The 24,742-nt window shown below is 43.9% G+C and overlaps 1 protein-coding gene across 8 annotated transcripts in view; it reads right to left on the bottom strand.

Moving 5' to 3' along the window:
* Window positions 1-2,077: 2,077 nt before the first annotated feature.
* The window catches only part of LOC135385516 (histone-lysine N-methyltransferase 2C-like), a 148,983-nt gene continuing 126,318 nt past the window's right edge, over window positions 2,078-24,742 (bottom strand). For 7 of the 8 annotated variants that reach the window (XM_064614866.1, XM_064614869.1, XM_064614867.1 and 4 more), the window contains 13 exons: window positions 17,628-17,714; window positions 14,295-14,618; window positions 13,669-13,770; window positions 12,705-12,814; window positions 12,389-12,632; window positions 11,913-12,028; window positions 11,699-11,816; window positions 10,547-10,706; window positions 7,310-7,446; window positions 7,103-7,233; window positions 6,654-6,963; window positions 3,736-3,918; window positions 2,078-2,618 (listed from right to left, as the gene is read on the bottom strand). In XM_064614866.1, coding sequence (XP_064470936.1) covers window positions 2,526-2,618; window positions 3,736-3,918; window positions 6,654-6,963; window positions 7,103-7,233; window positions 7,310-7,446; window positions 10,547-10,706; window positions 11,699-11,816; window positions 11,913-12,028; window positions 12,389-12,632; window positions 12,705-12,814; window positions 13,669-13,770; window positions 14,295-14,618; window positions 17,628-17,714 — 2,115 coding nt within the window. In that variant the 3' untranslated portion in view covers window positions 2,078-2,525. The remainder of the gene's footprint in view (window positions 2,619-3,735; window positions 3,919-6,653; window positions 6,964-7,102; window positions 7,234-7,309; window positions 7,447-10,546; window positions 10,707-11,698; window positions 11,817-11,912; window positions 12,029-12,388; window positions 12,633-12,704; window positions 12,815-13,668; window positions 13,771-14,294; window positions 14,619-17,627; window positions 17,715-24,742) is intronic. The other variant, XM_064614872.1, reaches the window with a different exon arrangement.

A 24,742-nucleotide genomic window follows, 5' to 3' on the forward strand; every position in this document is an offset into this window, starting at 1 on the left:
AAAAAAGTAATCGGCGTACCTTGGTCGATTTAAAATGAAATTACCCAGGAGTGATACAGCGAGCGACTCCGAACACACGAAGGAAGGAAAGAAAGCAAAAACGAAATACAAAGCAAAGATCATGAAACATATCGCGATAAGGGTTCCCTACACCGCGTATGACGTTGTTCTGAGGGCGGAGATATCAACGTATCAACGTCGCTGACAATCTTTTGCAGACCACTTGCGGTTTAGAGTAGGCGACAGCGGTCAAATATTTAGGGCCGTAGCGCGCGCTGTGATTACTTTTGTGCTTTATCAGTGCCTCGAGCACATCATATGGACATTATGCTTTAATATCGCAAGTGCAATGTGCTCCCTAAAGTAAATATTTAAAAAGTTGATGAAATATATGTTAATTATTCCCCTAACTGAGAAAAAAACAAGCCTTCCTAGTAGCGGTTCTGCCGAGAAATCCAATGACAAAAGCAAAAGCGTCCTACTCCCCTTTGTTGCAGATAAAAAGAAACACCCTGTATACGCTCAAATTTTTGTACCTTTCCTTCCTGTCCGAAAAGTACTCCTCAAAAATCCCAAACACGTAAGAAATAGGGGTGTTGGAAACAACACCCGTCGAAGACACGCGTATTGAGGTGTTAGCTATTGCAACGAGTCTGACGCGGATCGTTCGGTCCGGTCAGGTCCGGTTTCGATCATGCGCGAATAAGCGCCGCCTTCCCGCACGCACTTCTGCGCATGCGTCATGTCGGGAGTATCGGACGCGTTGGGCGTTCACTAAAGCCCCTATGTAGTGGCTCTAGGCGTTCAGGAGACACAAATCCCCAAAACCACGCACGCAGATCTGCAGCGAGATAAATACGGTTCGAATTATTTGGCGCGGAAATATTCTATGGAGTGTTTGATGGTGCCAACAGTCTTGTCCGAAAACTTGGTAAGTCTGAATTGTCGGCTGGCGTCTGCATTTCCCCCGCGAATACATAATGTGCGGCACATTTCAAGTAACCCTTACATTCAGAAAGCTTACATGCTTACATTCAGAAAGCGTGCAGCAGCGGGTGATGGTTTTAGTTATGTGCGCGCGTTTTGCAGTCGCATGCTCGACGCATGGTTCATGGTGCCCCACGAAATGGCCCAACGGTTTCTTGTTGACTTCTCTATTCTTTATATGACGTTTTCTAAAAAAAGCATATATGCAGCATGAGAAAAAAAAAAGATTGCGATCACAAGAGTAATAATCCGTGGCTTCTGTGCCAGCATTAGCAGAAATGGCGGCGGTATTGTGGCGCCACCTGTTAGCCACTGAACCAACTGCGCGGTAAAAACGGTCGCATAGGCTGCACACTGTGAAAAGCACCGGGTTTTCGCTGTACAAGCGCAGTTAATTTCGGGCTGCACCACTCGTTCTTCCCGTCGTGTCTGCGGTCCCCAAAAAATTGTGGTTGTGTCGTGGACAGCATTCAAACACTCCGTTTCGGACATCACGTAGCCAGAGAATGCATGGGGTCTCCGAAGCGGCAGCAGACGCTCCGGAGGTGAGCGCGATGTTGCTCACCTCGATCATGTGATCCCAGGTCCAATGAGGAGCGTCCTTTCCACTTGCGCCACATCCTCCACATAGTGACGCGCGTGGTGGCGCTCATCACGTGCCTATCGTGAAGGCGAAAGAGGGTGTTTCGCGCACGGGACGTTCGGGGAGCTATTACAGGCGTCCCAATTTCGCTACGGTTGCACAAATTGTGGGAAAACTGTTTTCGGCCGCCTAACACTCCATACTGACCAACAACAGAAACAAAGGTGTGGGCCTCTAGACTGCTCTTGTAAGTCTCCCTTTGCTTAGCACCAATGTTTGTTCTCTTGATAGAATGCTTGTTTTAAGTGTTTCCATGCAGCTCCAATAATACTGTCACTGTTTATCCCATTCCCAACTTGTAGTTCCCATTTATCTACCAATTTTCTTTCGTAAACCCCTGACTGCTGCAGCGAAGCTTTTCTGCACCTTTGCGCTACTTGTTCAGTGCAGAGCCACAAACAACTGATCTACAAGCACTAACAGAAAGGAAACGAGGAATATGCATGATATGTCTTACAAACATTTATTGCACTGCAAAGTAAGTCACCTTGTGTCTTTTATACATGATGTGTTTTAAAATCAGTAGACTAAGATAGGTTGAGGAAATGAGGCAGGTTCATTGTTCAGCTTCGAAGTGTTTGCATCATCACAATTCATTGCATGGCAGTAAATTACATTTCATCCTCCGCTATGTATAAATTGTACATAATATTACTAAGGAACAAAACAGACAATTGCTCGTGCGTAGTCTTCTTGGCAGACATAAAATTGACAGGAATGAAACAAAGTCAAAATGCGACAGGAAAAAAAAAAAGGAACAACAAAATACTACTCTGTACATAAGAACTAGGATCCAACAGTTTATACATATAACATCAAAGAATTAGCGACGATTCTTCATTGATGTTCTCGTATAGAAAGGAAATAGCCACGATTGCAAGGTTTAACGAGTGCATCAATTCATCCATTTGCGGCAATTTGGGGCTCCGCACAGGCAAGGGATCTTGTGCTGGTCATCTTCCACATCAAATTTGTAATCATAAGTTAGCTGTAAGCAAAAACATTAAGATAATTAGGATTCTTGAAAGTGCAGCAGGTAGGTAGGTGGGTAGGTAGGTAATGCATGTAGGAGGGGTATTCAGAAAGTAAGTTCAGACTGACTACCAAAAGGACACAAAAACTGGTTTACAAAATATTTGTCTGCACTGGGTTCTACATATCTTAACCTACGTTTCTATGAAATTTCCACCATTACTGATGCACCTGTCGTAGCCGGGCATTAACTTTTGCATCCCCATATAGTAGAATGATGCCACCTGGTTTTCATCTTCGAACGAGCGTAGAAATGCGGGGTAGTTGGTAACTGTACATAATGATAAACGGAACGCAGCCAGGGACACGGACGAGGAAGTGCACAAACGAACTGCTGACTCTCAACTAACAGAAGTTTACTTGCAACACACATTTAAATGCAAAAAAACAAGACACAAGGAATGTGACAACACCATACAACACACACCATTGATACACATACAACACAACACCATTGATATTGTGATAAGGTGTTGTCACATTCCTTGTGTCTTGTTTTTTTGCATTTAAATGTGTGTTGCAAGTAAACTTCTGTTAGTTGAGAGTCAGCAGTTCGTTTGTGCACTTCCTCGTCCGTGTCCCTGGCTGCGTTCCGTTTATCATTATGTTCATCTTCGAGAAAACGTTGGCCATGACGAAAATGTTTTCATAGTCTGTTCTCACAAACTCTCTGAAGACGGTTTGTTCAACTACGCACAGCAAATATGAGAAGCAGTGAACTGCTCTTGTGTCAACAACAAAAACATAAAAAAATGTGTCAACACCATCTCAAACCAGCAGCTGCCATGCACTCACCAGTGGACAAAATGAACTTGGAACGCATCCCCACCATAGTGACAACAATCTGGCAACACAAATATTTGCAAACAGAACTTAATTTTTGAATGCGCCTCATAAGAGGTTTCATTCTTCATTTCATGAAGGAATGCCGAAATGGCAGTGGTATAGTTGTATTTTGTAGTATGTAGATGCATTGTGACAGTAGTGTAGCAACCGTCCTGATGTAACCAACCACCTGTACTTTTTCTTTGTAGTGGCAACAACCTTCAAAGCACAACAAAGCTTTCACTAACCTCTTCACCGCGAGTGATGCGGCGATTAGTCGTAATGAGGATCTTGTTCTCGCGGTCAATCTGTACCACCTCGGCGACACAGTTCGGGCTGCACGAGTGGTTCATGTAGCGAGCCAAGCCACCACTCAAGGTGGCGTCGATCACCCTGTTTTCCTCCAGACGGAACATGTATACACCACGGTTCTGCGCAGATACATAAAAAAGAAAATACGTAATGTTAGAAGCATTACATGGGCATTCTCATGTTTTGAAAGGATTCTGCTATTCAAAAAGCCTCTTTGCACCAAATTGCAGTCTAGAGATATCATTTTAAAACTTTAAAGGTGTCAGATATACATCGGTACAGTAGAACCTCGTCAATTCAAAGTCGTCTGAAGGGCGAAAAAGTTATCAAATTACGCAGGCGTTGAAATGGAGCGAACCCAGGCAGATGGAGAAGGAAAATATATATATTTGGCGAAAAACTCGCTCGTCTTCGTCTGCCGCTTTCCGAAATTCACACCACACGTCACCGTTAGTTCAAGATGGGCTACAAAGTCTATCACATCACTGCGCTTCACCGCTGGCTTATACAAAGCTGCACACAACATTTTGATTCTGAACTTGCACTCGGTTGGTGCACTAAGAAAGAACATCCGAAAACGACAGCGAGGGTGCAGTTTCATCGCTGTCGTCATTACTGTGTTTATGCGTGGTAGCTGTGTTCAGAACGATGTCCACCATGACAGTTGCGGCATAGGTCTGTTGTGTGTCTTCTATCCTGGCATACTCTTCGAAAGATGTGAAGCCCTCCTCGAAGCTTGCCTCACCAGCAGGAGCTTACAGAGTGTTGCAGATCTCGCGGCTGTAATGATCTCCACTTTTTCTTTCATCATCAGCATCTTGTACTTCACCTACAGGCTGTCTCCATAGCCCAGAGGCAAGAAGTGGACTTCGAAGTGGACCTCAACAAAAGCACGAAACGAAAGCAACCCAAAACGTGGTCCACATAATCCATAATGGCACAACTGGTACGCTGGATGTTGAGGAAGCACGAGGAGTGAGGGGGTTGTGCTGCATGACTGGCGGCTAGGAAAGGGAAGTCAGCAAGGGAGCAAGCACACGTTTTTTATCGAAGGCTGTCGTTGCATGGGTTGGAAGCCGATGGTAGATGAAAAAAACTTTGGAATTAAGTGGGATATGGGCCAGTTTTCTTCTAATTATGCGGTCAGAAAGTCGAGACCGCAGCAATCCTTCAAATTAACCAGGATTTTTAATTAAAGCGGGACTCCGCAACAAAATCACCACAAAGGTTGTGAAATATTCATAATCTTTGGGATGTCAGGAACATGTGTACGAAATATCTCTGTCTGAAACTGCACAGATTTTACTCGAAGGAACTATTACGAAGCGCTTCGCCTTTGTGAAGCGGGAGTGCGCTGAAAGGAATACACTGCTGACATCATCTGGCATCCGGCAAGGCAGAAAGCATGCAGGCTTGGAAGCAATGCTGGATGATGTCATGGAATCCTCCTGCGGATGAACCGCTGGAGTATGGAGCTCTGTTTTCTGCTCTTTTCATTCCAGTTTTGGTTTGCTATTCATCATTTACTAATTAATTACTCACACAAAATGAATGCAAATGTTGTACCGTATTTACTCGTGTAAGGCCCGCAGCCCCCACTTTCGAGCTGAAAATTTGGAGGAAAAAAAAAAAAGAGGTCGCCACCGTCACCCACCCCGCCGCCCACCACTCTCCATCCATTTGCAGACGCTAGACCACACCATTCCCACGTGAACTCTGTCGCGCATTTCCCGCAGTTTCGGATCGTCAGTTTGCGTCTTGGGGAAGCGTCTAAACGCGTACACTGCAGCATTCAAGCTACGAGTAGTCCAGTACGCTGAAGAGCACGGCAAGGGTGCAGCTGGACGGGAATTTGGCATCGACGAGAAGTGTGTGCGTTCCTGGATACGTCAGAAAGAACAGCTCGCCAGGACCAGCCGCAACCGAAAAGCGTTCCGTGGAAAACAGTCCAAGTTCCCAAGACTCGAAGGACAACTTGTGCACTACGTGAATACGACGAACAATGAAGTGAATACATGAACAATGGCTATGCGGTATCAACCGAAATGATACGCGTAAAAGCCCTCACCATCGCCCGTCACATGGACATTCCGCGTGTACAATTTAAAGCAAGCCGAGGTTGGCTGGAACGGTTTATAAAACGGCGTGGCCTCAACATCCGACGTAGAACAACTTTGTGCCAAAGGCTTCCTTGTGACTATGAGGAACAACTGCTAAAGTTCCATCGCTTCGTGAATTCAGTGCGGAGGGAGCACGAGTACGACCTTCTTAGTACGATCTTGAGTGCGTGGTGTTCCATGTCATTCGACACCATCGTAAAGAACTTCAAGGTGACTGGAATCTCCAACAACATAGACGGCACCGAAGACTACCACCTCTGGGCTGACGCGAACAACGAGAGCGCAAGTGATACCGCGAGCGAAGATGATGATGACGAAGACAATTATTAAGATCTGCGATTATTGATAAATAAATGTTTACTTGACGAGTTATTACGAGTTATTACTACGTTACTCTGATTAGCCACCATGGCAAAGTTGCGGTTCTGACGAGCCTGTTTCGTGTAAGAGCCGCACCTCCTCAAAATTAAAAAAAAAAAAAAGATGCGGGCCTCACACGAGTAAATACGGTATCAAGGGGGTGGTTCGTGTTCGGTATGATGCTCACCAAATTTTTTGCAAATTCTTGCGAAGTCGCCCTTTAAGCGAGATAAAATTAGCGAGGTTCTACTGTACACGATACCAAAATATGCCAGTTATAACTTTATCCTATGGTCCAAGACAACTTTTAAATTTGACAGTTAAGACTACAAGCAAGTAGCAGGTTGCCCTATGGGGCTCCAGGAGCAACTGACCTGTGCCTCGTAGATGGCCTCATTGCGCTCCGCAATTTCATTACGTATGAGCTGACCAATATACTCGATAACCATGGTGTGCTTGTCCAAGTCCCGCGTGGCGTAGAGTCCCAAACCCTGTATACGGGAACGGGCCAAATATACATTGTTACGCCACTCTGTCTTCATGCGTCGGTATTGCGATGACTTGGAGTGGACAAAGTGCTTGGTGTAGGGCGACGAGGAGTCTCCGCATGCTCCCATCATTCCTGAGGCCCCCGTCGTCTGCAGTGACAGCCGCGAGCTATGGCTCGTGTGTAGGGTATGTGGCCTAAATAAGAGGAACATTTCAATCAGTAAATTTGTTCCACTGTTGTAGCCCAATAGCAAATGCACAAACACACTCGCCAAAAGTCGACACACAAAGAACTCCGCACGTGACTCCGCACAAAGAAAAATAATCTCCTCACCGTTTGAAGTGTGTGCGCAGCTTTGGCTCAGCCCGGGCACACCCAGTAGGGTTTATGGCTAGAGGTAACTCGAGGAAGGGGGACCGGCCATAACGAAAACTGTAATCGTTCAAGGTATCCACTCCGGGAAGCTGCCGTACAAACGAAAGTAAGGCTTAACATAGCAGGTGACAGGTAGGGAACAGGAAGAGATGTCGCTCTACGTACCGACTCTATGATGCGTACTATGGCAGGCTCCGTAAGGCCAAAGAGGTCTTCCCCTGTGATGAAGTTCGAGAAGACCTTGATTGCCTGGGCCTCTCGGCGGAAGTTCTCTATGGGCTGAAGAACCTTTTGCCACACCCCTGCATGGTAACAAGTATACAGATAAGAACACGGGTGCATGGATTTACCAGGACAAATGAACTCCTCACAATGCGTTTTTGAGTCACATAAATCACAAATACATACAACTAAACAACAACAATACTTGACAACTTAACAGAGAAACTTTTGAAAAAAAGCGCACCGGTGGGCGGTTCCCGGCCGATTGGGAGTCTGTGTGGCTGGGAAATTTCGTTCGAGTAAACCGTTGTGCATATTCATGCGTTCAAATTACCTGGCCATTTTCCCCCGTTCAAATACGCGTGACTTTGGTGGGACCAGAGTACCAGTTCAAATTATAACGGGATTGCACTGTGCTAAATGTGCCATTAACTTGAAACATTCGCCCAAAGAATGCCAAAGATGTTTTCTGTGCACTTCATTCATCATGAAGTGCCACATCACTGGAGGCCCCCACTCCTGGATACGGAATCATCATGTGTGTGCTTAATTTCTTCTTGCATGTTGCAGCTTTGCTTACTAGGCTAACTGCTCATCTTCAACGCTTTTGCTGACAAGGGGTGCACATGGTCAAAGGCATTGCTGAAAGCTTTAGAATCACCTTTTTTGCATCAAATGACTGAACCGATCAAAGTAGTGTACTAAGGAGGGAGCACTGCCGTTTGTTTCCGAATCACGAAACAGTAGTGGATGACATATAGTGCACGTCATATAGATCAGGTGACCGGAGCCGACCAATCTGCGGTGAGACGTCGCCACAACTGGGACAAACAATTCAGCTGCCAGCGTAACTTGGGGAAAATATAAACGATAACACAAAACGAACAGCACAATCATTGGAGTGCCAATGTGACGGTGCACATGTGCGTCCTAGGGAGACTGCTTGGCTAGGGCTTGGCTAGGGCTAGGCTAGGCATAGCTAGCATTAGCTTCGGCCGACTAGCAGGCTAATAAGTCAATGCGACGGCTCCTTCTCATGTTTAAATTTGGTGGAACGTTTGTTCGTCTTGTTTGCTTTGGGTTTTGTTTGCTCGTGACGCGAGCGAGCTCCGTGGACTGGAAAGTAGTCGCCTGCTCCGCGCTTCGGCACAAATCTACAGCACAGGATGGCGCAGTTTGGCGCAGCACCTCCATCACTGCCTTGATCAGATCCAGAAACTGAAGCCCAGATAAATGAAAGCAAATTGAATATAGTAAAATCTGTCCCCGTGGTTTTGTCTGAATAGCGCGAGATCCGGAGAAGTGAAGACCGGATACACCGGTAGACTGCACCATAGGTAATTCAATGTGTAGTAGCCACACCACGGATCAGTTTCAAGGCAGTTAATTTTAGACCTGCAGCAATATTTTTGACACACAATCTGCTGAAAGCTAGCTCTTATAAGCCATGGCCGGAAAACGATGGGGTGCATATGTCATTTCAGGGCGCCTCACTGTCTTCTCTTGGGTGACGGAAGGCCAGCTATGATTAGGGGCACATGCGCTACGGTGGAAACGGGAAATTCGAGGAAACAGACACTTAAACAGGTACAGTAGTAGAGTAATTTTTCGGATGCCAATTATTCAGACTCGTTTGATAATTCAGACACCCAAACTGTGATCTTCGGCATACGATTTAATACATTTTTAGGCCCGATTTTTTGGACTAAAACACTCGCATACAAGTACCAATATGACTTTTTTTGGGCACTACGGCGGCAACTTCGGATCTGTTATTTTGGATTGTGCGCTTGAATTGGATTGGTAATTGGAATCCTGGGCGAGACTGCTCTAAAACTTCCGTGCCGTACCAATAGGTGAAGCCACAACTGTGGCACTTTTGATAGCCGGGACACTACTTTCTGTTTGGGCACGCTGTCCACCAGCTTTTGACGCATTGTCGGTATTGTCAAATGTGTACGCGAGCGCCACATGTGGCAGGGCACAGCTACAGACTTCTTTAGTGCAGTTGAGGTGAAGGAAAGTTTAATTTAGTGACCGTCGGATTTTTCAGACTGCTGTATTACTTTTTTCAAGTGACCACCAAGTCCGGAAAATTAGTCGGCTACCGTAAGCCACACACCGGTGTATGGGCCACAGTATGACATCAGAAAACCTAATGAGGTGAAGCAGACTTGCAGAATGGAGCTGTACACCGAAAGAGCAATGGCGGTGACATGAAGTGGGCTTCACCTAATTCTTGGATGTAATGAAGCAAAAACCACTTGCAGAATGGCGATAGCGATACCTTGTTTCGGTACCATTTGAAAAATATTCGAAAATTTCGAATACTGAAAATAGGTTGCGAATAGCATTCAAATTGCATCAGATATTCGCTTCATATTCAAAATTTCCAATATTACCCTAAAACATAGGGCCCTATGTATACCCTTATGAATAGGGCCTGACTTTTTAGGGTTAAACCCATATCCGCCCGATATTTACCCCCCGAACGAAATCTGTAAAATTTGGGTTTAACCCGAATCTACCCAAAAACATCCGGGTCGTGTGGCACACTCATAACCGTGCATTAAAATAAAGTTTGATAACATTGCTAAACATTAGTTCCATGCTAAGACAAATTTTTATTAAACAAAAAAAAAAATCACCCGAATACACCTGAATTCCTGACGACAGAATATGCCGTAACGAGATTTAACCCGAATACACCCGAATTTTCAAATGAAAAATATCACCCGATATTTACCCCCCCCAATTTGGCCAAAAATAAAACCCGAAAAAGTCAGGCCCTACTTATGAAATGTATAAGGTATACATTTTGTTACTTTTATGCATTTAGAACTTCCAAAACTTTTTACTGCAAGCTTCAGAAAAGGAACTGGAATTTAATGCATACAAAAGGAACAGCAATTTTCCAAACTAAGCCCTGTAACAGATGTTGCTGTTTTGCTTTTGGTAGCGGTTATGCAATGATAAAGACTCACATTACATGCATGTAAAGTCATGCCACATGTCAATGACGCATCATGTGATATGCACGTGATGCGCAACACTCACCGTGCAAACATATCACAAACCAACCGAAAACACAGTTTTGTAGGTAGACCACTCTGTACTACTTCTCAGATTACACTGTGGTGTCTGTTTGAGGATCAGAAGAAGACAAACAAGAGAGACTACCTTTTGGCGTTAGGTGAGTAAGCACAGTCTCCTTGCCATTCTCAGTGACACGGATCTCAAATTGGGGTCGCCCGTTGAGGTCCTTGATGCTGCAGAAGTAACGGCTGCGTGCACCCAACTGATGCATACTCCAGTAGATGCGTATCACCTTAAAACCCACCTGCACAGAATCGCACATTGTGTAACATACAAATGAAACAATACCTCAACTCCCCAGCAAGTTTTCAGCAGGAACTTTTGCACCCAAACTGCAGTTGTGATAGCTAATGACAGCAAGAACATCGACAACACTTGTTTAGTACTAAAATGGTGCACAACAACCTGTTGCAGTAGAACATTTTGCACACACTTCCATCAGAAATATTGCCAAAAATTGCTTCACATAAAAAGTTGTTTTACACATTATTATATGTACTTGCTTTGTGGGACAGTCCATGCTCAGTAGCAATGAGGTGACATTTAACATGGATCGGATCCCTGTCCCACTCGTCAAGCTGTCCATCAGGCATCACCACTATGCAAAGTATATTCTTCGTGTGCAGTGTATTGTCACTGTGCAATTAAATTTACAGGAAACGACCAGAGAAAGCAGCCTCAGATGGACGGTCTGATCCCCTCATGCGACATTGGCAGCTCCCTGCACCTTCCCTTTTTGTTTCTTTCTTCTTCGCTCATGTCCCTATACTCGCTTCCACGGTGCCTGTCTGCATCACGAGTCAGACGATCCACCCTGCCAGGAGGATAGCTGACGTCCCGACATACCCTCCAGCTTACCCTGCTCTCTTACACATCTTCCAAATTGTGTGGATTGTGGAAAGGTGTGCAGAACAGAGGCCTCATGCGCATTACAGGTTACCCGTGCTCACCATGTTTTTCCAAGAGCTAATTTTATGTGTTGCAGGACACACCGCAAGAAAAAGAGAATACTAAATAAATATGGGTGTCTCTACAGAGCTCTTTTAAATATTCTGAGAAAGAGCAAGAGACATGGAGCTCGGATTTCACGATAATGTAGTTTGGAGTCCTTTCATTGTACGTGCAGTTCACTTCACTACAGTGTAAAATACAAATTATGAAGAGACGCGTTACAACCCTGGATGCACACATACAACAGCAGGACACATTGAAACTGATTAGCATACTACAACTTACTGGGTATATACAGGATGGGGTGTGGAAGGCCTGCAACTGATGAGGGAGGAGTTGACCAATGTTAAGAAAGATGAGGCTGCCAACTCGCAACAGATGCTGCTCCCCTTTGTGAATCATGCTGCAGTACAGGGTCATGCCAAAAGAAGCCATATTTTACAAACAACGTCCCTCCTATGATTAGAAAAATGACGAGTAAAGGTTTTCAGAAACTAACCTTGCGACTTGTTTGTGCTCATCCCGGTTTATGTATACCCTCCGGAAAACAGCCACTGACTCGAGCACATTCTCAAGGTTCTGGATGCGTGGCGTATGTGTTGGACACAGGATCGTCTGCAAGTAGAAAGCAGGACTGTTACTCTTGCTGCGCTAACTCTTGTAAAAGAAGCTATTAATTACAGATGCCAACCTATCTGTTAGACTTCTAGGAGCCACGAAACACATAGGTCCGAATTATTGGGCAAATTTTTTTGTGAATAGCATAAATCCACTTTATTTCCAAAGCCTTCAGTCAGAACAGTCGAAGTGACTTTAAAAAAATCTATACATGCTTCGCTGTATGAACACGAGACACGGTTAGCTACTAAACGGAGCTACTGAACCAGCTGTGTGTAACCCATATGTGTAACTCATATTCTCGAAGTGAGCGCCTATTGATATAAAAAATGTTTATGCTGCAAGGGAACAGCATACCTTGTCCTTAAAGAAGGAGCAGCCTTCACGCGTAGCACAGGGAAAGTGGTAAGCATTGGTGCAGCGCAGGCGGAAACAGCGCAGTGAGGCCCCCGTGCGGTGGCAGCGGGTGCACGTCAGCAGGCAGGCGCGACGGCACGCCGAAGCCACGTTCATGAGGGCCCCGTTGACGGTCTCATACACCTCCTGGGACCACAGGGCACAGTTCAAATGCACCCATACATCCACCTCCATGTTCAGCAGTCTGCAAACGTGTAACAGGGAGATGAGGACCTTGGATGTAACGTAGACTGAATACAGCAGTAAATTTATATACCTGGCCGGACCATTCGTTTCACCATCTCCTACGTCGTGGCACAGTATACACCGCCTCGTGTCCTCGACTGGCTTTTCCGGTTTTACACATATATCCTGAGCATCTAGAAGCTGGGAAGCAATAAAACGGCATGTAGGGCAGCACCTCTATGTAACAGCCTTGCCATCTGCATAACCCCCAATGACAAACAGACAAGTGGTGTAGTAGTTACTGGTTGGTGGACTAAGCCACTGTGCCTCTTATAGATAGGTATAATGTACATGCCCTTTCATACGAAGCTTAGAGACATCGCACCATAATCGTGCAATAATATTTTCACCCAACTGTTATACCCAAGCTCTGACCCAGTGATTATACCATTGCAACATTAACAACTCCGGGTCCTTGCTATGTACAGTACTGAAGGTCCCACTTGCATGGTTCCCACAGAAATTTGGAACAAAAATTCGAGGATCTTTCAAGGACCTTTAAAGCTCAGCCATCGGTTTACATGAGATGTAAAACACCATTTATGACCAGGGCTTCAACATTTCAGAAAAAGATTAATAAGCTACAGGCATCACATAAGAAAATACGTGGGGACTGCACAATAGTGATTGACGGTTCCTGAATGTTAAAGGTCACAGGACAGAAAGGAAGGTTGATGAATACAACGCCCTTATTCCTTGCATTTCTGATTTCCGTTGTGGATTCCTATTGCAATGACTGCTAACACCTGGGGTATCAAAATTATATAGTTCTGTCTCCAGATAACTGGAATTTGCACCAACAGCTCTAGGGTTCCAGGGTTTTAGAGAACTCAAGGGTTTCAAGGACCAGTGAGGAACCATGTACTCCACAGAGGTAGGCACAGAGCTTTTTTTTCTATGGATCTCCCTTTGCTATGTGAACCTGAACACCGGGAGACATTTAAGATAGACAGCAAAAAGTCAACAGGAAATGAGGAAAGAACGCTCCAACTTACTCGTGACACATCTTCTGATGTAGTGTTGTAAGTGGGCGGATTAACCAGTTTCACTGACCAAAACTTCCACCTGATATCCTTCCACTTCTTGAGCATTGGTTCCTGCAATATCACGATGTCATTTAAAGATGCAAGTCAAGTTATCATCACACACACTACTCAAATTAGCCTTAAAATAATAAATAAAAAAAGTTTCAAGGTTTACATTTAACCAAAGAAAGAGACAACAAAATAAATAATTTTTCCAATTAAAGTTATTTACAATTACGTATTTGCGGGCAGTTTGCGCCTAATTTAAATTACCTGACCCAAACGCTAGATCTTTTAGTACATATTTTGGCTTCACCTTGCCCTTTTTTATAACCTTGCATCTTATAACAACTATGCTGACAACAAAACAGCACATTTGAGATTCAAATATTTCTGGCTGGTTCCCCTGTTGTTACTACAATGCTGCAGAATGCCAGAAGGGACCAGTCAGGTACGCATTTTAGATGTGCAAGTGCACTACTCCCACTACAGCTGTGCTGCGAATACTACAATGGTGCCCCTTCAAAGGTTCTTCGCTTCGGAGGAGTATAACCAGGCCATTTATAACTGTCAAATTACTCAAATCTACCGAGTACCTGATCTTTCGCAGCCCTAATAGAGAGAGCATGCTTCGCAGATCTCTTGCGGTGAGGTGTTCCTTCACTGGCAGGGCTGGCTTCATCGTCTGCCAGCGACCTTCCTTCGAGGTCATCCTCTGGTTCGGGCCGACATTCGAGTGCTGATCCCGTTCGGCTCTCTGTACCCGTCTGTTCTTCATCATCATCTTTCATAGCTGCTTCTAGCTCAGAGACCTTTGAGAGCCCATCGTCTTCTTGTTGTTGCAGGTCATCCCTGGCAGATATTCCCCTTTCTTCACTTGGTGGCTCCTCTCTTGCTTCATGGCACACTAGGGCAGCCTCCTGTACAAAACACCATGTCAAAGTACTTCTAAATCTCTCCAGATGATAGCCACATTGGGTAGGTATGTAACTAACTAATGCGTTTTGTAGCTACAACATGTAATTAGAGCCTGAAGTTTTCTAACTTTGGGGGGTAAAAATCGAGTAAATAAACTTGTGCTCTAAATTCATGCAAATTTGGGTGGAAAAACTTCCAAGTATTCTAAAGTCAGGGATAAATTGGGCTCAGTTGCTCAAACTGACTGTTCCGGTTTGGTACAATTGGTGATGTAACTGTAATGTGCTCCATCTCAGCCACACTTCTGAATGTCCTCCCTGCAGCTCTCTATCTTTTGGAGCTATTGTACAGCTTTGGACAAAAGTTTACGGAACACGACAGTGGTGTAGTTCTTCACTGGAACGGCCCCCTGCTAGCTATCAGCATACTGACTGCAAAACTGAAAAGGACAGCAAAAAGGACAGCAAAAGACTGAATAGGAAATGGGTGACCGTCTATTCTACCCCACTCTCACTATATGCGCCCTCTCCTGTTTGCTGCTAGGGTGTTGCTCCAATGCAAAAATGCGACAACCCAGTGTTCCATAAACTTTTGTCCAAAGCTGTACCTCACAATTTGACTGCCAGGGTCTCTCATTAGCGATTGAGGGTAACTGTTAGTAAATTATAGTAAAATGAAGGTAAGTACAGTTTTGTATCGTGTGCAGCCTGATTCCACTGGAACAAAAAAGAACAGTTCTGGAAAAGGCAAAGTTATAATGTGAAGTTTCAAAAACATTAGCTCCCTAACCATGATTACTTCACATATGTCACAGGTCTAACAGCCTAACACAATGACATAATATAAACCAGCACTCATTTAGGATAATTCGACACAGCGAGTACGCATGCTCAACTGAAGTTTTTGAGAGAAATTCTTCCAGGGTAAGGTGGTGACCATTGGAAAGTAAAGATAAATTTCGTGACCCAATCAAACTTTCAGCAATAAATCCAAATGCCCATCGTTTCCATGTAATATGCTACTCATACACCTACCCAAATTTTTAGTGCTATGTTTCTCATTTCCCTTTCACTGTAATTTTGTTCAAGCTTGGGCTGACTTCCTGACCCCAAGTAAAGGTGCAATAGCTGCACAAAAGCCCTGGGAAGAATGTAATAAAACCCAAAAACTTCAGTCATTATGCAGAATATTGAATGGAATATAAACAGTGCAGGAAAGTTACTGGTTACAAAATCCAGAGAAGAAACCATGCATGAACATTCATGAACTGCCTCTGCGTGTGTCATGTTACAGAACCAGGTACCAAGAGCCATTTCAGTACTACAGAGACTTCATTACACATGCTCATATTTGTCCTTTGATGGCATCCTTTCATCATGCATGCAGGTGTCAATGCAGGTTAGAAACATCCATCCATGGTGGCAGCTCTTGGGAGCCATGCACAGCCGTAGCATCCACTTGGCCGGTATGGATGGTTAGCATGCAACTGGTTAGGAAATAGGACCTGACTGCATTCCAGAAACGTTGAGCAGAAAAACTGGTTTCAAGAAAAGGGGGGAGGGGGTACTTGGTGCCACACTACAAACTTGTCTATCACGAATACTTGGAATACTTTGGTCTAAGGGTTTGGATTGTGCGCGGAGCAACATCTACAGAAAGGTTCCCAGGAGAAACAGGGGCACAAGGCATGTTTTAAAAGAGAATCCCCTATATTGCAAGTTGCACCTGCACTACAGATGAACAGTCTGGGAACAACGATGGAAATGGCAGCGTAGCTCCTCGCCAATATAGGTAAGGGGAGGTTATAAAAATCTGCATGAAAATGATGCAGAGCACCATTTAATCCCTGATGCAAAATCCTTTGGATTTCCTAGGTATCTTCCCGTTATTAATACAATGATCCCTTGTGGCTACACCAGCACCGCAGATGCTACCTTGCAAAACTGAAAGACCTCAAGCTCGCCCATACAAAGATGTGTGAACGCACACTGGCCAACAAGTGTGCAGTCATCTGCCAAAACTTCTTAGTGCACACCAGTCCTTCTGTAAGATGTCTGCGTCATTGGATGTCCATTTGCAGAATTTACATCGAGTAATTGATCACTTCTGTGTAGTATCTACCACTGCTGAGGTTTTGGCATAGCTTTAAGCATGCATTGTTTCCAAGCATTCCTGTTGTGCCGTGCCAATGTAGAACAAAGTGTACAGTTAACTTCTAAAGTGTCATGTTGAGTTCCAATTCTGTACTACCATACCAGAGAAAGAAAGCAAATCTGTTATTCTGGTGTCACCTTCCAGACTCTTATTACACTCATAATTTTCTTTTGTTTTGCATGAGCATTTACGGCTTATAGCAAGCTATAGCAACATAAAAAGATCCCACATAAAAAGTGAGTGTGCCAAGTGCCACCCACTACCATCTGAGATCCTCGGCATGTTTTCTTGCAAGCACATACCTCTTGTTTGTCTGATAGACAATACTAACATTTTACTTTATCCTCGTTGACTAACTATGACAAAGAAGATGTGACACAAGCAGATAAAAATTGCAAGATCATTTGTTGCAATCTCCAATGCTTTGTTGGGCTTTGCACGATGGCTTGCATTTGTTGTCCCCTTCCTTCTTGTCCAGGGTGCTCTTTTATGTACTGCTACATTGCAGTTGATGAACATGACTATGTGATGAACATAAACATGTCAGCTAACTGCACAAGCACGAGGTTACAGAGTTCAATTTCAGAATTTTTACCATGTTAACGAAAGTACCTAGCACACTGTATGCCTTTCGCTTAGCGACAAACCAGCAAGCGTGCTACAGAGGGGCTTGGGTGATCTCAACCTACAGTTCCACTAATGGTAGTGGCAAGCTTGGCTTTCGTGCATAAAAAAAAAATAATAATAAAGAGGAGGGGAAAGCAGACAGAGCAGACAGTGGCATCCAGCTGGAAGACCGAATGAAATAAGCAGCAAAGCAACATCCAAGGGTAGTGGATGGCATCGTAGTGGCTAACCTTTCTGAGGGGAATGGAGACTGCGCGGTGAGCAAGGGCGTACTGCATGTAGCAATTGCTGGAGCAAAAATAAACCGCCTCTTCATCCTGGGGTGGGAGTGCCGCAGTGATCACGCAGTGAGAGAGAGAACACATGAGAAACACACAAACAAGAGCAACAATGACAGAGCAAGAAGAATGTGGTCAACAGGACTTGTGGAGTTGTGTGTGTACATTGCAAAAAAAAATACACCGTTCACTAGTGCCCACAGCTGTGACTGGTGGTAAGCTCTACCGTATCACACTTGACACTCTGGCAGAGTACCTTCATGGTTATGGGTCTGTTCTTAAACTTAGCAGAGAAAGGCTCGATGATAATGACCACTATGTCTAATGGGGGTTGCACAGTCCAAGAAAGAGAAGAAAGAACCTGCCAACTGCATACTTACATCCAAATTTACACCTGCATTTTTTTCTATGGCACTCTATGGCCTTCGTCGCTTTTGTGCAAAAAAAACAACAAAAAAACAATCAATCAATCAATCAAAACACCTGCACTTTTGGGAGGATACCTTACTTAACAAAAAGTGGCATATATATTTTTTGAAAGTTTGTAAAATATTTGCATAAAATTTTTACGAAGCCCCATTGACCATTTCTTTGACCATGCTCCATCCTAATGTAACAGAGTACACACACATGGGAGCAACAACATGTAAAGACTCTTCAAAAGTGCAACACAAACTGAAAATGATGCCCTAATAATGAAAGTGATAATATAATACTATAATATAATAATATAATATAATAATATATAATAATAGTATAATGGTATGATAAGATAATGAGTTGTGATATCATTCCTAAAAATCTGTAGAATAATTTACGGCGCAGCGATGCTGATATTACATAGAAAAACATGTAAGGTGCTTTTGCCCTAAAAAATATTCCCATAGAAAGATAATTGCACAGACCAATATCTGGAAGTTGCAAAGAAATAATAATCAGCATGAACTTTTATCCTCACTTTGCATTCTCCCGGTAACACTTGAAGTGCGGAAAAAACTTCACACCAGCAGCATATGTGAAAATTTACGCTATGTCACAAGGCTCTAATGTCAAGAGCCTCAAATTGCTACTAGATTTCTTTTGAAACTTGCTTAAGTTATTGAGAAGTGCACTGAACCAGAGCGTCAAGTATTGCAACATATGAGGAAAAGACGGAGGGGCTAAACAACAACAAAAAGTTTACAAGCAAGCAGAGAGACCCCAGGTTGCAAATGATCTGCATGCGAGAGTGATGGCATTCAATGGTTCATACCCATGACACAAATGCCAGCATTGGCATATGTTGCTGCTGGCTGCACATGTCAGCTACTTTCACCCTGCATGGCACAAATGCCGTATTGCAAATAATCCATACATGTTGTAGTGAATGCTGGGGTGGCGCCCAGCTCAGGACACCCTCGTACACCCTGGGCTCCCAATAAGCACACAGGATCATCGACATTCAAGCCTTAACAAGCGAAGATTGGCTCTTGCTAGACGTCGTGAAGGGAAAGTTTACTGTCCGCTTCACCCACCTGGTACGTGAAGTCAAGCGCATTCGCTTCAACCACAGGAAGGAAGCAGGACTGCTACAAAGCGCTTCGGGCATGCATAAAAAAGTAAAAAATACACTTCAGCGATCATTGGCCTGGTTGTTGATAGGTTCATCATCAGACTTCTTGATTCTAGCGTTGTTGACAAATTGTGTCGCACCTCAAAGCCCTCTCTGCGACAGGCCAAACTTCAGATCCGCATCCATGAGGGTGTTGTCATAGACAGCAAGAGTTTTGAAAAATGAAAAAATTTTTGAAAAATGAAAACGAAACCCTGTCCTAGTGGTTGCAGAAGGCATGGTCGGCAAGGATCCACGAAGCCACGGAATGGTACGGGTTCGTACACACACACAAATTACTACCAATAACAAGACAACCGACTCTATCGACTACTTCAGGCAAACTATACGTGTGCCAGGCACTGTTGCCATCAGGATTGGCATTGTGATCATTGGACCAAGGTGCCGTAGCAGACACTCGTCAAAAAGAGTAGAGCCATCAGCTATTGTCATCACCGGCTGCGAAAACTGCCAAGCCTTGTTGCTTTCTTGTGTGCCGAAAGCAGGCCGAACACTTGGAAAGTCAGAGGTACTATCCTGTCTACATGGACTTACAAGCAGAATCGTGTTATCTGCGGAGAAGTACTGCCAACAGTTAAATGAATCTGGCAAAGCGACATCTTGTGATGAAACAATAATTAAACAATTAAATAAATTGTGATGGTGTCAACGATGACGATCATGGATGGTTGGCAGCTCGACTCATGGAACATGCAGTGAGCCGTGAAGTGAGAGATCAGAGATTGTTCTGGGCAGACATTTGCATGAGCTCAAAGGAGCCACATTAAAAGGCTTTGTCTTTCCGACTATGTGGTCATTTTGGAGGACAAGTTTGACTGGTGCTGTGACCAGGATTAGATTAGACGGGTCTGGACTTGACTTGTGTTGAACTGTACATGATTGACTGGAGACTTTCTTTTGGAGGGAGAGGTGTGATGGTGTTGACGATGACAACGATGGACAGTTGGCGGCTGGGCTCATGGGATGTGCAGTGAGCTGCAGAGCATGAGATCAGAGATTGCTCTAGGCAGATGTTGGCATGAGCTCGAAGCAGCAACAGCAAAATGCTTTGTCTCCTGACTACATGGCCATTTTTGCAGGAAAAGCTTGACTAAAATAATGAAACAAAACAGATAATATGCTACATATAGTTCGCCTAACGCATTTCTACACAGCACTTTTAGTAGTATGTCCGTTGATGGAAGGGGTCCCTTGAACAACGTAAGTTCAGAACCACTGGCCTAGAGGATATCCTGTTCAAAGATCAGCCTTCAGGAAAACAAAGGATGGTGGTCTATGCATCACGGTCTCTTATGACCACAAGAGGCAGTTACAGCCAAATGGAAAAGGAAGCCCTGAATGTCATTCGAGCCATAAAGTGCTTTGACCAGTTTCTGAGGGGCATCAAGTTCCACGTTGAAACAGATCACAGTCCCCTTGTAATGCTCTTATTGTCAGCTGAGCTTGACACAATTTCACCTCAAACCCAGCAGTTCAGGATCTGTCTCATGTCTGTCACGGCGTGTGATGAATTTTTGCTGAAAGGTATTACTGTTTTGAACACAATGTGTCAGGAGGTGCTGCAACTGACCTATGAGGGTCATTCGGGAATCGAACGATGCAAGGCTAGGCCCACCATGAACAGTCAAATTTAGCAAATCGTTATGGCTTGCAAGAAATGTGCACAGATCAGTATTCAACACTCAGAGCCGCTCATCAGCACGCCTAACCCTGAGTCGTCATTTGCAGCAGGTGGCCGCTGACTTGTCCACGTCCTGGTAGTGGAAGACCAATCCTGTTTCCCAGAGAATTTTAGAGTGACATCGAAGCTTCGTCATCGTTGGCTGTGTTACGGTGTAAAACTGTCACTTCTGCTATGGTTGCCACGTCAGCTGGGCCATTCTTCATATATTTCCACAAAAGACACACGCGAAAGTATTGTTTCTTTTGTTGCCCGTGCTACTTGCCCCTTTCTTGTCACACCCTTGACGATATTATTACTGAATTGTGCTATACTATAAACAAGACTGAAAGTTGCAGTAAGAAAAACAAATTAGTTTTAGGAAATTTACAGAAATATATATTGCAATAGCAGAGGCCGGATGTTGACTGCATTGAACAGGTAATACAGCTTTGTGCAGTCAAAGTCATCTGCATGCCATCCCGAGTATGATGTGTGTTAGTTCCTTGTCCTCCAAGGTTCTCCTCAAGTTCAAAGAAACAGTTGCCCTTGTTCAGGTTCAAAGAAACTTTCCCTTGGCCCTTTTATCAGCTTAATTCCTTTATTTAATAACTAGGTCTTTTGGGGAGAGATAACCTGCATGCCCACACGAAACTGCCTCTTTAAACCATTTTGTCTTTGTGAAGCACCTCAGTAATCTTCTATCAATGCACAGTTAACTTCACCTATCCATCAGAGCGATCTATGGCTGAACTCCAGTACCAGTCTTGCCGTTCGTATTGAAGACACAAAGTTGTTTGTCCTGTATACACTGAAGCCCATATCAACTACTAGAATAGCCACACCAGGAAACAGTCATGCCTCCGCTAGTGTAGACATAATGGTGCACACGCAAGCTAAACATGACAAAAAGGTCAAAGTGTACTGGAAGTGGATTCATGACAAAAACATCTAATGTACCATGCCAAAAATATCGTATATTTTACAACATGCAAGCTTCCTGAATGAACCACATGACATATCTGCTTACACATACAGCCCAAGCATGATTCACAATGAGCAATAGCAGTGCACATGTAAAGCCAAAGCATGTGAACCCTTGCTCTGCTAGGGTTCACTCCAAAAGTAAATTTGGAAATTTCTTGTGGGCTCAGCATATCTTTAACTGTAATATCAGAGACTCCAGACAGCTCACAGTAGTGCCACAGGATACATGCCTAACGGAAACCACAGGTGCTTTATAACATGTGTATATTTTTCAGCTTGGGCCCACTATGTAGTTAACACAAACAATATTTTTGAGATTATTTGTATTTACTAGGAATCACGGCAGGGAAGAAGAGGCCTAACAAAGAGCCCAAGTTTACAGCTAATATTGACACTTATACTACATATATAGATATGATACCGGACATAATACAAGATAGTATCATAATAATATGATCACACTGATGTGGTCTGGATGCTGAAACATAAGTGTTAATGCTTGTAAGGTTCTGTTAAAGCTATCTCAATTCCTACATTCTACACTACCTCTACATTTTGCGCTGGCTTTGTGCTACGTTTGTGCTGGCACCTACTGCATGACATAAGTGGACCCCTGCAGGGCCAACAGAATTTTAGTTAGACCTAGGTTTTCCGATGTACGACTACTAAATGTTCCGATCAAAACTAGGGGCTCACGAGTATTAAAAAATCGAAGCTAAATGGCACCAATAGCTGAACTAACGCTGCACACAAGTCAACAAAACTGAGCTAGGCATTCAGCCATACATGAAACAAGGATACACGAATGAACGTGGTGCACCCATTAACAACTATAGATAATTTATCCGTCTATGAACTGCCAACATTTTACATATCTAGCTGCCACTATCGCAAAGACACGATAACAGGTGTCGAGGTACGTGACACGCATTTTTCTGGCTTAGCAGAACAGTTACTGTATGGCGTATCCATTCACAACAACGATTTGCACTCGATAGTGACGCGGCAACCTGTACAAGGGCCGACCCACATGGCGGCATGTTAAGACCCATACATGCCATGCTGGATGATCGAGGCTTACAAGCAATTCTGCAGGACGCCGACACCCACGCGAGATGCACGAAGGCTGGACTACTGTCTCCTCTTGCAGCGGAGGACTGACCACTTTGTGAGGCAATACAGTGAAATACCGTGAAAAAACGCATACATATGTTGCCTCGGCGTCCTCAGTCAAATTTCTTACATATTTTGTTCGCATATTTGCTGTCACTGGGTCAAATAATTCGCGGAACTTTAAATTCGCGAAAAAAAGAGCGGTCACAAAATTCGCGAAAATTAGGTCATCGCGAAAATTACTACTTATACAGTATTTAGCGGTTAATATCGCAAGGTTATTTTAAAGTGTGTCGAGGCTTACAACACACATTTTTCTGGCCTAACGGGGCGTCCCATACATCGATGACGTGCAAGATCGCCCTCAGTGTTTACCATAGGCTAACCAAATTTACCAGCAGACATGTAATGACGTCGCCCTTACATATTAGATCATTAGTAGTCTGATAATCTGAGTAATATTTAACAGAAAAGCCTGAGTGTGGGCACAAGGAAAAAAATGACATAACCCAGGCTTGAGTTGTGGGTTCTGTGTTGTGCCATTTTTCTGTGTGGCCATGTTCAGGCTTTTTGCATATGAAGTTTTTCCACCAGCTAGCTTGCATTTATGCCATTTTATCATCCAATAGGTTCTTTTGCATCACGAAGGTCACAACAGCGGCAACAGTCTTGAAAGTTTACAATTAGGCTCCTAGCTTTCGGCTGAGTAGGATTTACGAATCTGAGATTCAGTGGGCAAAACATAGAAAAAGCAAAACAGAAATGCTGCAACATTCTGCAAAGATCCCATAACTACACACAGTACCAAGATAAGCATGTCTCAATCTACCATAACATATAACCAGCACCCGTGACCAAGCTGATCGCCTTACAACACGAAACCAGTATCTGACCCGGATTCATGTGCTAGCACCGGCTGAGCCATCTGGGAGCTTTCCTGGGTTTTTCTCAGATACTACTTTAAGAGAAAATGTTGGCACAGTTCCCTGTGAAGTCAACCCAGGACACAATTTTTCTATGATTTTCTATTGTCCATCTTCCTACCATTTCCTCCTGGGGTGTATAAAACCCATGAGATTAAAGCTTGGCTCAGCCATGTTAGTAGCTTCTGGTTCTGTGCACCTTTTTACAGCTGTCTGACATCTGCATGTTTTTTTTTTTTTTTTGCACAGTAATTTTGATACCATACAACATCATAATGTCGTACTTCTTTCCATGCAGGGGCTATCTTCCCTCCATTGCCGCAACCACGAGGCACACAAATTATGCACATCAGGATGTCAAATACATGCAGATGTCATATATCAAAATGCCTTGACAGTAATGCAGTTCAACTTTTGTTGCTCTTCAAATTTTTGCTCAACCCCTTACGAAACATGCAGCGTTCACAATGAAGTTTTGTGCCAGCTTTGTTCATGTTTCAAGATTGTTTGTTGGTTTCTCTTTATTCTGGGACAATTGTTTTCAAAGCAATTGTTGGGCATATAAGTATTGAATGTGAAAACAAAGATACCAGGAAATGATTGGGGATATAGGGTATTGTGTAAAAAAAAAGAAAAAGAAAAGAAACATATGCCCAATAACACTTAACATAAAATCAAAAAGCCCAGTGGGCTTTTTTTTTATATCTCGGGTATTTTCCAACCCCGAACGCATCTAGCTCAAGCAAGAGGTTGCTCACAAAAGAGCTTGCTA

Source organism: Ornithodoros turicata, chromosome 2, assembly GCF_037126465.1.
Source record: "Ornithodoros turicata isolate Travis chromosome 2, ASM3712646v1, whole genome shotgun sequence".
Lineage (NCBI taxonomy): Eukaryota > Metazoa > Arthropoda > Arachnida > Ixodida > Argasidae > Ornithodoros > Ornithodoros turicata.